This window comes from Melanerpes formicivorus, unplaced genomic scaffold (genome assembly GCF_026170545.1).
Source record: "Melanerpes formicivorus ecotype bairdi unplaced genomic scaffold, bMelFor1.0.p_v2 SCAF_1, whole genome shotgun sequence".
NCBI lineage: Eukaryota > Metazoa > Chordata > Aves > Piciformes > Picidae > Melanerpes > Melanerpes formicivorus.
The window spans coordinates 1,231,399-1,245,818 of record NW_027142353.1 but is presented as its reverse complement, the minus strand read 5'-3'; the positions used below and the strand labels follow the sequence as shown (position 1 = coordinate 1,245,818).

The window sequence follows — 14,420 nt, the reverse complement described above, 5'->3', positions numbered from 1 at the left end:
ATTAAAATGTATTGCCTTTAGGCAAGTGAAGATGTATTGCATGCTGGTGCATTTCACTGCTTGGGAAACTCAGCTAGAGGCATATAATACTGTTGTTGAAAAAAGTCACATTGTCTTTGAAAAAACCCATTCAATTTTTTTTTCTTGTTACATATGCATCTCCATTTTACATACTCAAGCATTCTTTTAAAATAATTTCCAGTTTTAAGTGATTTTTCACATGTCTAGATATTTAACTCAAAAATTCTTAAGGAAAGATAACAAAGTGAAATAATAAGTAAAATAAATACAATTAAAAGAAAGACAATAAAATTAACATGAACAATACAATCAATTGAACAGTGTTTGAGGCATTAAAAATTGAACATGAAATGTTAACATCTTATTTTCTGAAGAATTCACAGACTGTAGGTAAGATTTTTTATTTCCTAATCTGTATTTATTTGTGAAGAACAATTTAATCAAGGTTAAAGACAATTCAGTTATTTTCAGATTTGAAAGTTGCATTTAAGAAGCAAAAGACAATTAAAGTAAATCAATGTAGCACTGTTGTTGCAATATTTATAGTCAAAATATGGGAAATTTTCTGGTGTGCAAATATAATATGTGACTTCAAGAAGTGTTCCTAGTAGTTGCCCACTGAAAATATGAATAACTGAAACAGTTACAGGTACCCTTATACTCAACCTCTCTAGGAAAAGTCCAGAATTTTCCTTTTTATAAAGCATATGTATATACTGCAGGATGTATATATGTATTTACTGCAGGATTAGAAGCTTCTAGTTAATAAAGGTTAAAGTACAAGAAAACATGTTGAAAGAACTTGACTCCCCTCCATAAAATGAACTTAGAGTTAATTCTTTCTCTTGAAGTTGTAAGAGAAAGTGGTTTGATGACTAATCTTGTAGAATAATATAGTAATTAGAATTCCTGTTTAGCCTGGAGAAGAGGAGGCTCGGGGTGACCTCATTGCCCTCTACAACTACCTGAAAGGTGGTTGTAGCCAGGAAGCGTTGGCCTCTTCTCCCAGGCAACCAGCACCAGAACAAGGTCTCAAGCTGCGCCAGGAGAGGTTTAGACTCGAGGTGAGGAGGAAATTCTTCACCGAGCGAGTCATTCGTCATTGGAACGGGTTGCCCAGGGAGGTGGTTGAGTCATCGTCCCTGGAGGCGTTCAAGAGGAGATTGGACATGGCACTTGGTGCCATGGTCTAGTCATGGGGTCTGTGTTGATAGGTTGGACTCGATGATCCTCAAGGTCCTTTCCAACCTAAGTTATACTGTGATAGTGTGATACTGTGATTCTTCTAGAGAAGTTACCATGTTCAAAATGTGATCTACCTTATACTTAAGCAAATGATTCAAAGGATTTGTATCATTTATGTGTGTTTTCTTCACTGATTATCAAGTGGCTCTACTACATAGAGATGCCTAAGAATAGATTAAATTAATTCTATCATATAGTGATACTGTAATCTATTAGTAATATTAGTCAGAATGAGACATCTAGTTTAATCTAGTATGTCATTAATCAAAGATGTCCTTAGTAACAAACTGAGAGGAACTATCAAAAGTTGATTAATTTCTGGTGTACGTCTGTCTAAAATGGGTACATTTGATTTCTAATATTAACTAATTTTTTGCTTTGATAGTTAATATATAAATTAATGGCTTAGGATAATTTTTTAATTTTTAAATAACTATCATTATGCTAAAGGATTTTTTTCCCCTCAGTTTTTAAAATTCTGTGACAGTTAGTTATGTCTTAACTAATCTACATTGAACAGATACCAGGAGAAGAATATAAATCTAATGCAATTAGGCATATCCCCTGAATTCTTGACAGCCTTTCTGGCTGTAAACATTGTATAGTATAATTTTAGAAGTAAAAATGTAGCCTAATATAGTTTTAGAAACAATATTTGTTAATATGCTACAAAAAGTATCTTATTTAATATATAAATACAAATACATATGCTTAGAGCTATTGCTCTTATATACTTCTCAAATCTCTTTTTGTGACACCTTATGTGACAAATATTTTAATCCATGCCAAAGGTTAGCTGAGCAAAAGTTCCTAAGAAGCATTTAGCGATGTGAACTGAAAGACTACATTCAAGTGAAGATCAGCATAAATTGACACTTAAATCTTCTACCCTGGGCATTCACTTTCTCTTTCCTCAGGTATGATCCAAAAACTGATACATGGACAATGGTGGCTCCACTGAGTATGCCTCGAGATGCTGTTGGTGTCTGTCTCCTTGGTGACAAATTATATGCAGTAGGCGGCTATGATGGTCAAACATACCTGAACACTATGGAAGCATATGATCCTCAAACTAATGAATGGACACAGGTAATCTTAAAGTTTGGGGTTTTTTTTCATCTGTGACATGTTTTGATAGTTGTACATAAAATCTTTTCTTAAAATACTGTATACTATCTGATGTTGCCAAAGGTGTAAAAACAGTTTTTCTATTTTACCAGATATGTCAGGAATGAGATCTGAATACAAGAAAGAGAGAATTAGATTCCAAGAAATTGGAAAAGCATAGAATAAGAGGTTATTAGAAATGTTATCATGCTCCCTTTGCAGATAAATTTCTCTTTTGATCAATTTCTTCAGCAAATTAACTTTTTTCATCCTTCTTCACCCAGAAGAAATGTCATAAAGAATATGAAAATGGATCTGGAATTTTACTTCATAGATAGAATTTCCTGAAGGTCCTTCATATGAAAAATTGTGCATGTTATATAGAGAGCTAAGTCTTCAATTCATTGATCAATTCCATTTTCTTCTTTTTGATGGATATTTTGAAATGTTTAATTATATGTACGTTCCTAATGTTGAACCATGTAAGAATTAATATGTATAACACAAATTGTGGTATAGTGCAAGAAGCTGGCAACTCATTATTTGGTTTTAAAAGGAATGTGTTTTATTATGTCAGTGTAGTGCTTGGAAAGATTTGGATTCATAGCAAAGACTTACAAAGAAACAAAGGATTATTTCAACAATTTCTGCTATGAATTCTGTTTTAAAACTTTCTGGGAAAGAAATTTGTTCCACCAGTGTAAATATTTATAGCTGAATTAATCACCCTAAATTCCCTTTAAACTTAGTGAAGAAAAGTGCATGCTTTGAAAGCATGATCTTATTCTAAAATAGTAATTTCAAATAAGCCTGATGTATTATAATTTTAGAAAAATAAATTTCTTTTTATGATTGTGAAGGTAGACTTCTGTTGTCAAGCTTAAAGATGGACATACATGATGTAAAGTTATTGCAGAAACCCACCGTTTCTTATCTACTGTTAATTAAATGACAAGAAAGCATTCTTATGACGTTTGGTAAGAAACACAAGATCTGTTTGGATAGTCTTTTCCCCAAATCCAACACTCCACATAAAAAACCTTATGAATAACAACATTTGGACAGATAGGAAACATGTAACACTTCTGCTTTGGTACATACAGTACTATTAATTGCAGTGTACTTTCATTACTATCATTTTTGCACATATAAATTTACTCTACTCTAGTTTCAGCAAGGTTGTCTCCTAAAGTTATTTATCCTTGTGACGTCTTCAATAGTGTCCAAAGCTGCTAAACTTATTCTAAAGGGTATTTGAACCTGTTCAGGAATGCTGGAACCATGCAAGTTTGGTATTGGTAGTCTTGACCTCAGGGACTAAAATGGAAGCATCAGCTACAATCTACAGATTATAGAAACTCATTGCATATCAGCAGTTCAAAAAAATTGATAACAGCTTTTGTTTTGCTGTGGGGTTTTTTCTTCTGTTCTCACACTTTCAAGTGTAAGTTGTTAGATGTGACTTTAAAACTACAGTAGTGAGATATTGTGGGGTTTTGGTGGTTTCTTATTTTTAGAAGTTTATGTTAGTTTTGACCATTTAATTTTGGCCATTTTAGAATAATGTTCACACAGCACTTTGGAAATCTCCTGCATAGCTTGTTCCTGTTCAGTTAACTTGGTTTTGGTGGTGTTTGTTGTTTGTTGTTTTTTTTCAGATGGCTTCCCTAAATATCGGAAGAGCTGGTGCCTGCGTTGTGGTCATAAAACAACCGTGACTTTGCCATCATTGCTGAGGATTTTACTGACTGTGAAATGATTATTTTTCTATCAGACAACGAGAATGATACCTTCATGATTTACACAGTGAATACTGTGTTGATCACAAACTTGAAGAAGTTTGGAAGTGAGAAAGATTGGTTTTGCCCTATAAAATCATGAAAACTGTTCACAGTCAGTGAAGAAGGAAAAGAATCAGGCTGCTGCAGGCACAAATACAGGAATGAGGAATATTAAGTTCAGGGGCTGTTTTCAGGAATGTGTCCAGGAGGACTGGGTAATCAAGGGACAACTCTACAGAAGGAGCAGGAGGGAATACAAGAACAGATTTCATGGCCACAGGAGTTTTGACTGCAGAAGTACCTTTGATGTCCTTTAAAGTGTGTATTTCAAAAGGGAAAAATCAATAGTAATATGAATTCTTTCTGTTCAAGTCTTGTTTTCAAATGGATTATTGTCATCATGTTTAAACAGGCAGCTTGGTTCTTACTGGAGGGCAAAGGTAGAAAAGTCTGGATATTCAAGTTTTATTCATAATGACTGAGCCATTGCTCTACAGTAGGAAGCAGAACAAACCGAAAAGTAAGCCTCAGCTCATGAAAAGCTTGAAAATTGGTACTGTTCCTTCACTACATCATATAAGAAATGAACCATGACCAAAACAGTTTAAAGAGCCTCTTTTAACATTTTAAAAGCGATAGAAATATTGCATTTTATTTATTTCTGTTGTTCGTACATAAACAAATCAGCCTGATTATAGCTGCCAATTTATGACTTTCCACTTATGACTGAGAATAACTGCAAGAGGGGAATTTAGAGTAAATGCAAGTGAAATGAGGAAAATTAGACCATTTGATTTAATAAAGTTCATATGGCAAATATACTAGTGTCATCTCTGCTTCTCTTTAGGGTTGATAATTTTTGGCAGTGATGATACTTTGAGCTTTTGCCTTGGCAGGAGATTTGACATTGATGTTTTCTATCTATCTGAATCAGCTAGAATCCTAAGGTCACTAATGGAATATGAAATTCTGCTGTTAAGGGAGGCATAGGCTCTAAAAACAGGACTTTACTTTTTCTTTAAAGCCTTGATGATCCTTTAGGAAATATTTTATGGTTCAAAAGTAAAAACTTCACAGTCCTGTGTCACTAGCAATTTTGGGAAGGAATTCTGTCTGTAGTTAGAGGAATTTTCCTAGTGGAAACATTTGAAATCATTTGAGGTGAAAAAATGCATACAGTCTCCTACTTGTGATGTTTCCTTGTCTTTCCTTCTAACATCATTAGCACATGTGGAGATCTTTGTTTTCTAACCTCAGTATACAACTTTAAATATTTTAAATGCTTCTCTGTCCTAATTAGAAATCATCTGCAAAATCTTCAGTATTAACTAATATAGTCAGCTATATTACTCAACTAGCTTTTGAACTGCAATTAGTTTTCCAGAGACAAGCATCTTCATTTTTCTCTAATGCTAACAACTTGTTGAATAAAAATATGTTATCTCTCTACAAGTTTTGATTCACATACACATAAGCTTCTGAGACCAAACCAAGAAGTTTCTGGAATTACACCTAAAATCAAATATAGACATTAGCATTCAGTTCTACATGGATACCTAATGAATTTAGAAATATACATATACAATATACATATACATATACAATAGAAATATGATCACTTACATATTGACCTTAAAAAAAGGATTATTTACATAAAGAGCAATCCATGGCGGATTTTTTTCCTGTGCCTCAGTCATTCTTATACACAATTTATCCTTAATTTTATTTTTTTTTTTATTCTCAATTTCCTTTTCCATTTTCAACTGGCCTTTTATTTCTCAAAAATGAAACATTATTTTCATGTGAAATTGTCCACACTTTTTCACTTATTTTACGATGGAATGATAAAATTATAAGTTTGTTTCATATAAGTTACATAAAATCTAGCCACAATAAAAGCCATATTTGGGTTTCCAATTTGTTTTTATACACCTGCATCATTGTGTTTTGGAGTTTCTTCTCAGGATAATTTAGTGGTTATTTATTTATTTATTTTTAAGGTTTTCTTGCCATTATATTTATTTTTACAAACAAGAATAGTTTTACTTTTGATTTCAGGATGGATTCAAATCAAGATGGTATATAACCTTACTGATTTTTGTGATTCATTAGGAATCTTTCTTTATCTATAAGAGTTAAAGTTTCTTGTAATAGACTGAGTTGTGCTGAGCAATATTACACAAGCAGAAAAGGAACTGTATTTTCAAAAGTCAGATTATCTCACCACTGTTAATCTGGCATGGTACCTTTTCTCTCACAATGACATCAGATCTGCAATAGGTATTAATTTAAATTAAGTCAATAACTAAATTCTTCAAAATGCTGCTTGTAAATTTTGTAGTTTAATACTCTAAGTATGTTCTGAAAAATTTGCATTTTCACTGATTTTTATTCATCATAGCATGTCTTTTCGTTCACAGTCTCAACCAATCTTTATTTTACATTATCTCTATTTATTCATGGATGTTTTATTTATTTTTTCTGTTTTTTCCCTGTTGTTGCCATTCTTGTATATGAACAGATTTGTATTAATCAAATGTAAGTTAAAATAATTAAAATTAAGATCCTCTAGGTTAATTAAAATTAAGATCCTTGGGGCCTACTGTGAAGCCTTGTATTTCTCTGTTCTGCTGCTATTTCTTGCTGCTGTTGCTTTTGAGATAGGAGGAAAGTCAAGGGCGTGAGTGCAAGAAAAGCTATTTTTAAATGGATGACTGTACAAATTTTATATGAGGACAGAAAATACAGTACTGACAGTAAGTGGTCATTCTTGTGCCTGACAATTTGTATTGAAAAGATTGATTTAAGGGAACTATTTTAGTGCGGATGAAGGATCATTTCCTGCAGTATCATTCTCTTCTACACAAAACAGCAACCATGACCACTATTTTAAAAATGCTCATATTAAAATGTACCTAGAAGCCTTTATATATTATACAGATTATTTTATATGTTCAGAAGTCCCAAATAAATTACATACTTACACACTTTTCAATTACTTAAATAACTCACAAGTGGCTTTGAAGTAATACAGGTTTTAGTGGCTCAGACCTCGAAGTCCATGAACAACCTGTCCATTGTGATTATGAATGAAATGCAGGGTTTCCACAATAGAATTCACACTTCAAAAGTCTTTTCTTATTAATGGGCTCACAGTGCACTAGGCATAACAAAACATATTCTGTTATCTGTGACTGTTACATTAGTTATTTCACAAGGAATAAATAGAATGTCATTTTCTACAAAGGCTTAAAAAAAAAAAGCTCTTGTAACTTAGGAAATTACAGTGGTAAATTACATGAGTAAATCTATAATTTCATGGAAAAGTTAGATATTTGACTGAAACTTAGATATTTGACTGGGCACCTGTGTGTAATTAGATGGTACAAAACCATTTACCTAGTTCAAATTTACCTAGCCTGGAACAGAGCATGAAGCACTTTTTTTTTTGCCTTTAGCATTTCCCCCACATAGACCTGTGTTTAGTTTCGTGTGTTTACAAGCCAGCTGCACATTTTCTCTTTGTAAAATACTTCTTTCTCGCTTTTCTTCCTACCTCACTCACAGTTTCTGTTTATATTGAATTTCTACCATGAGTCACATTTTCCCTCAATAATGTTTCTGATGAAAGCAGCAATGCCTTACTATGCTTTCTACAACGTGGATGTGCATGACATAAGAAAAAAAGGTTTATTTTTGTTTTCCAGAGTTAAAGTTCTTTGAAATTTCTTCTTTCTAACAATGTAAACATTCTTAATAGAGCTCTTACATTTATTTCAGATTACTCCTACTTTAAAAAAAAAAGGGGAAAAAAACAACAGAAAACAACAAAAAAACCCTGTGCATTTAGTCATGCAAAATTTATCATAATCCCAGTACAGGCATCCAGATGTCTATGTGTTCGTGTTTGTGAATGTATCTTCATTGTTTCCAGGTTTGTTTTCTAATCCAGAAGAGATTTCCAGTTAAGTGAATAAAAAAATCAAACACATTACTTAGAACTCATATTTGAAGCTTGTGTGTAATATGTACAAACCATAAATCAAGATCCCTCATGGATTGTAGAGCATGTTTTCAACCTTGCTAGATGTTTCATACAAAATTAGCTTTCTTACGAATATAGCAGCCCTTGTAATTGAATATAATATTCATTAAAATATTAGAATAGAAAATACTGTGTGAAGGATAAAATTGTAAAATAACAACAAATATCTCAGAAATCTAAGAAGAATGTTAGGGAAACACATTTTTGTTGCTTGCAAGAAGACATTCCCCAAGAGCACTATATTTCATTCCCAACAGAAACAATCTGATTTTAGGGATATAATTTTGTAACCAATCTACTGGCTCATAAATTGAAATACCATTTGAAAGCACTATTTTTTGGTGTTATTTCTTGTAAAATAGGGACTTGATTTTGTAGGGTCACTGTAAAAGAAGAAAAACTGTTATTTATTGAAATGTAAAAATCTCAGTATAGATAGACAGCATCAGTATAGTCAGTAACTAACTACATACGTTCAAATCTGAGAATGTCAAGTTCTTGGACATTTTTGCATCTCCTGTACCAAGCAGATGCGTATACTTGGTAATACAGACTTGCTGCCAGCTCAGAATTTCAATATGTAAAAGTAACTCCAGAAATATTTCTCTTTAAAAATAGAATATCCTTGCAATATGGTTCTATTCTAACTTAAATGAGAATGTATAAAATATTCAGCATAATAATTATTCCTCAGCCTTATTCCAAATCTGGTGTAAAGCTGCTCAAATTGGCATAACCTTACATTTCATTGCAAATTCCCTCATTACAGTTCTGCTTCATAGTACATGGGGATTAGGTACACTTAGGGGCAGAAAGACTCTTCAAAATCCTTAAATCAGCAAAACTTTGATTTTCATGTGCAGGACTGCAACTGCTGGAAATTAAACCATGAAGAAAATTGCTAGGAGAGGTAAGAAATGCCATGGCAAGGAAAAAATACACTTTGTGATCACTGCTATCTACAGCTTCCCCTTGGGGATCCATGGATCTGCCACATCCTAGTATCATAAAATCATAAAATGCTTCTAGTTAGAAGGGACTTTTAATGGCCATCTAACCTGATCACCTCTGCAGTGAGCAGGAACATCTTTAACTAGATCTGGTTTCTCAGAGCCCCGTCCAACCTGACCATGAATATTGCCAGGGATGGGGCATCTACCACCTCTCTGGACAATCTGGGCTAGTGTTTCACTATCCTCCCTGTAATAAATAAAATTCTTCCTTATATTCAGTCTAAATTTAGCCATTATCCTTTGTCCTGTTGCTACATGTCCTGCTAAAAATATTGTTCCCATCTCTCTTGTAGCCCCCCCTTTAAGTACTGAGCAGACATAAGGACTTCATGAGGCCTTCACTTCTACAGACTAAACAATACCAAATCTGTCACACTCTGAAGGTTTGGAAAACCAACAAACCTGTAGTATAAGAAATTTACTCTTCTGTCAGCCTGGATTTTCCCAACCTAGATTTAGCATGACCAGATGCTTAAAAAAATACATTCAAGTAAAATTAAAAAATAAAAATCAAAAATACACTCTTGCAGAAGTCCAGTACTCTTCAGAATTAGATCTCTGAGCCAGGTTCATGTTCAGTCTTCTTCATTTAGATGACTAGGCTGTTTTAAAGTCTAGTATACATAGCACACTATTTATAATGTAGAGGCCATTCCCAATAAAGGTTTGCAGGAAGAAATATTGTTCCAAAGGCAAAATATTTCAAGTCAGTAGATGAATATTCAGTTTAGTTGGCTCCACATCACTTGAGTTGCATAATTTTCCTGTTTGTTTTGCAAATGTGCCAATGTGACTAACACAGATATAATCATCCAAATTAGTAGAAATCCCAAGAAAAAAAATCTGCCTGAAATTGCAAATCTGCTTGACTTTCTTATAGATATATCCATGTTACCATTTGCTTTGCACCATACAACATATCTTTTACCAACTTGTTTTAATGTAAGATATTTTTTGTTGTTATTAAAAGCAACTTTTGAAATGACAGATCCTTTGTGCAGCTATTGTAGGCAAGTTACTTTGTTGTTCATATGTGAATTCAAATTTTTTCTTTGTGAAGTTTTGACCAATGGATTTGTTGTTCCTTTAACTGTAAATTGGGAATGTTTAGGACTCCTTAAAATCGTAGATATTTTCATTTGTTCTTTAAAGTCAGATGTTGAATTTTTATTCCCTTAAAAAAAAAAAAAGAAAGAAAGAAAAAAGACACTTGTCTATATTTTATTAGAGAGGTTTATTTAACATGTTTATGTATGTGGAGCACTGCAGAAAAATACATGGCAGGATTCTGCTGGAATGAGATTGCACAACACATCCTCCTTTAAAAACATGTTTTCTGTGGGAGAAGAGATGTCATTGGTTATGTTTAGCTGACCTGAGGGAACTGATTTAGAGTAATATGAAAGAAAATGTAAACAAAATTAAACCAAGGTCTTCCATGAACTTTACATTCATGACTGCCGTCTCTCCCTTCTGCCCTCCTAAATAGCAATTGTAAAAACAAAACGACCAACCAAACAATAAACAGACAAGATCTATGTACTTTTTATTTCCAGTGTTTGTTTACAAATTTATAGTCGTAAATTTAATAGTAAAATTAGAATTAGAGGAAGAGTTGTAACTAAAATGGCACAGAAGTGACTATTATGCACAGAATGGAGTACCAATTTTTGTAGAGTGGACAAATCAGTGTATAATGCCAGTGGATTTGTGCTACTGGTTGACTTCCTCTTTAACTAAAAAATTTCTGCCTTCACTTTGTCTGCCAAAAGAACATGAGCTCAAATTATGGCTGCCTGCTCTGTGTGAGAGACTGGAAGCCAAGGGCCGAGTAGGAATTATGTGGTTACCAGTATGTCATAAATATCAACTTTTCAGTGATGTCATATGAAAGTGCAACTTATTTGCAGATGTATTATACAACTTTTGCGTCAAACTGGTCCAGTCAGAAGTTTTGAAGTTTTAGTTGAAAATGAAATTAGTATTCAAGGAATATGTTGGAATATTGAGGTATGAATGTATGTAGTATGGTAAGGAACTACTAAGTGTACAATAGCTTGGAATAGAAGACAACAAATATGTTATGAAAATGTACAAATATGATTGTAAATACATTCAATAAAGCTGTCCTAAGACTTGCAATATTTGCAGAGCAGTTTACTGAATGTTATGCTTTCACCATTGTTCCCTTATATCTTGAATATGTATGTACAAAGTGCAAGCGAAGACAGAGAACACAATGTTAAACTTGTAACCTGGCTTTGTTTTACATGACTTGTTTTTAAGGAAATTGAATCCTGAAAATGTCACTGTGCAAAAATAAATATGCCTGTTTTTATGTGTTGCAGAGGTGATTCGTTTAAGTGGTGCTAATGAGGGATTGTAGCATGTGTGGTTTTAACTTGCCCATGCCTGTTTTCTTATATGTAAATTCAAAGGGCAAAAATCTTATCTTTCCCACAAAAAGGAAAAAATACTCTATATGCAGAGCTACATCGTTCAAGAGATAACTACAATGAGACATATCTGTGAGTCTGCTGTTTAATATGATGATCAATAAGAAAATAAATTCTCAGTGGCAAAAAATACACCTGTTCAGCAAAACAGCTGGCTTGAATCACACACAGTTGGAACAGTCTAGCATCTAAAATGTTAAATTGGATATAAAGAAATCTGTTATAGTATCTAGGACTACTTTCTATTTCTTAGGTCCACCTGTACATTCCAGTTTTATTCTGACCTCATCCTACACTGAGATCCAGTTACACTCTCTGCTGTATGGGTGGACAGTGGACATTTCAAAACTGACCAAGATTCAATCCACTAATTTCCCCAATTTTCTTGTATAATCTGTGAGAACCATGTATTCCATGTTCTTATAAATCACTCTCCCCACCCCATCCACCCTGAAACATAGATCATCCTATATATTTAAACACATGATTTATGAGAAGATATACTAAGATAAGTTGATGCATATGAGAGGGATGCATGACAGAAAGGTTAAAAGTTCTGCCAAAGTCAAATATGAATAGAGACTCCTGAAGCATAAAGAATGCATATACCAGAATTTGCATTAAGTGATTTGAAACTCCTTAGAGAGACAAATACTTTAGACATGACTGCATCGATAAGCATGAATTTTGAATAATCGATATCAGACTTTCTAAGGTGGACAGTTTAAATGCATACATTTTGCTGAGAACATGCTTATTTTTAACATTTATCTTAATTTGTTTTGGATGAGAGCTGAAGTGTCAATTTGGTGTTTCATAAAAGATGTTAGAGAATATTTACGCAAGAAAGCCTCTTTGTGTTCAGCCAAGTTTAACTTTTGTTGCAATGAACCTTCGCCATAGAAATCGCTATTCTTATTGTTCCAATATTTCTCTTGAGTAATATACAGTCAAGAATAGACAATTATTTAGAAAAAATATTAATTAAAAGGAGGCTGTAAAAAGTGGCCATAGTCTACATTCTACATCCTGTTAATTTATGTAGTTTTGGATCTGTTAATAAACTACAGGGTCGAAATGTTCTGGCATGCTACCATAACTTCCAAAAGTAATGAGATTAATTTTGATCTCTAATCACTAATCATAAGTAGGATCATATACCAAAGGTCTCAGAATCAAAAATCATTCTGTTATAGGAAGAGAGGTTTCATTACTTAAACAGACATATTAAATTATTGTTGCAGTTTGGGCTGGGTGCCCTCTGCTACGTCAGGTGCTTCCTGTGTCTAGAGGTCCAGTCCAGTGAGCAGACACAGGAAACTAGGTATTTCTTACCATAATTCTTTGCACTGCTATAAAATCCAGTGCGGAGTCTAGCACTTCCTCTTTCTTCCTCCTCCGTCACCCAGTAACTGGGGGAGATGCCTCCCAGCCAGGGGATAATGGGCAGTCTCATATCTGGCCAGCTGAGACTAGCTTAGCGGGGGGGGGGGGGAAGAAGGAGCCCTGAAGGTCTTGGGTGTACCCTCAGGTGGGGATGGGATGTTCCTGGGTCTGTTTTGGGATCTTTCTTTGTCACTGCATTTCTGGCTTTCTGTAAACATTCACTGCTTTCTATTTAAACTTTCAATCACTTTTGCAATCCGTTTGAATGAGTTGTTATTTCTGCCCATGGTGGGGAGGGGGTCTGCCTTAAACCATCACAATTATTTAATACTTTGCAGTTTGAGAAAGATATTGAGTTGCTGGAATGTGTCCAGAGAAGGGCAACAAAGCTGATGAGGGGTTTGGAGCACAAGCCCTATGAGGTGAGGCTGAGGGAGCTGGGGTTGTCTAGTCTGGAGACCGGAAGACTCAGGGGAGACCTTATTGCCATGTATAACTTCCTGAAGGGAGGTTGTAGCCAGGTGGGGGTTGGTCTCTTCTCCCAGGCAACCAGCACCACAACAAGAGGACATAGTCTCAAACTGTGCCAGAGGAGGTTTGGGATGGACGTTAGGAGGGAATTCTTTACAGAAAGAGTGATTGCCCATTGGAATGGGCTGCCCAGGGAGGTTGTGGAGTCACCATCACTGGAAGTGTTTAAAAAGAGAGTAGATGAGGCACTTAGTGCCATGGTTTAGTTGATTAGATGGTGTTGCATGATAGGTTGGACTCAATAATCGCAGAGGTCTGATTAGTTCTGTATTCTGTATTCAAGATACAGTCTTAAATCCTTGCATGGAAATGTAAGAGCTGGAAAGAAACTACATTTATGCCGTCTTACTACTTACTCTTTTATGTATCTTTTTCTTCTTTCCTTTATCCATGTTTCATCTCACTCTCACAGCTTTCTTTCCAATTTATATGATCTTTTTATTTTTTCTAATAAGTTATGCTGATTTCCATTTCCCCCCTTTTTCCCAATTTTCTTATTATTGTTACATTCTACTTATCCTCCAGGAAGCTAAATTCTTTTACTGTTTCCTTTCATGGTGAGTTGCAATGCGCCCTTCATGTTGCATTTGGTGGAAGTACATAGTTTTCTTCCTCAGCCTCAGTACTTCTTCAACTTCCTTTTGTTTGTGTATCTAAATTTCATAAGAGGTCCAGCTTATGTTGTATAGGAAATGGGCATATTACAGATATCTACTGTTTAAAAGCCTTTCCATTTGTCCCAATATAAGTATTCAGATACAACATTTATTTGGATGAAGATGAATTGTTACTAGTCTTGACACCCCAAAAATTAAAATAATCAATAGAATCAATA

General features: G+C 34.1%; 1 protein-coding gene across 1 annotated transcript in view; it reads left to right on the top strand.

Moving 5' to 3' along the window:
* Positions 1 to 11,745, top strand: part of KLHL1 (kelch like family member 1) — a 248,207-nt gene extending 236,462 nt beyond the window's left edge. The window contains exons 10-11 of the mRNA XM_068150261.1: positions 2,184 to 2,355; positions 4,032 to 11,745. Coding sequence (XP_068006362.1) covers positions 2,184 to 2,355; positions 4,032 to 4,091 — 232 coding nt within the window. The 3' untranslated portion in view covers positions 4,092 to 11,745. The remainder of the gene's footprint in view (positions 1 to 2,183; positions 2,356 to 4,031) is intronic.
* The last annotated feature ends 2,675 nt before the right edge of the window (positions 11,746 to 14,420 follow it).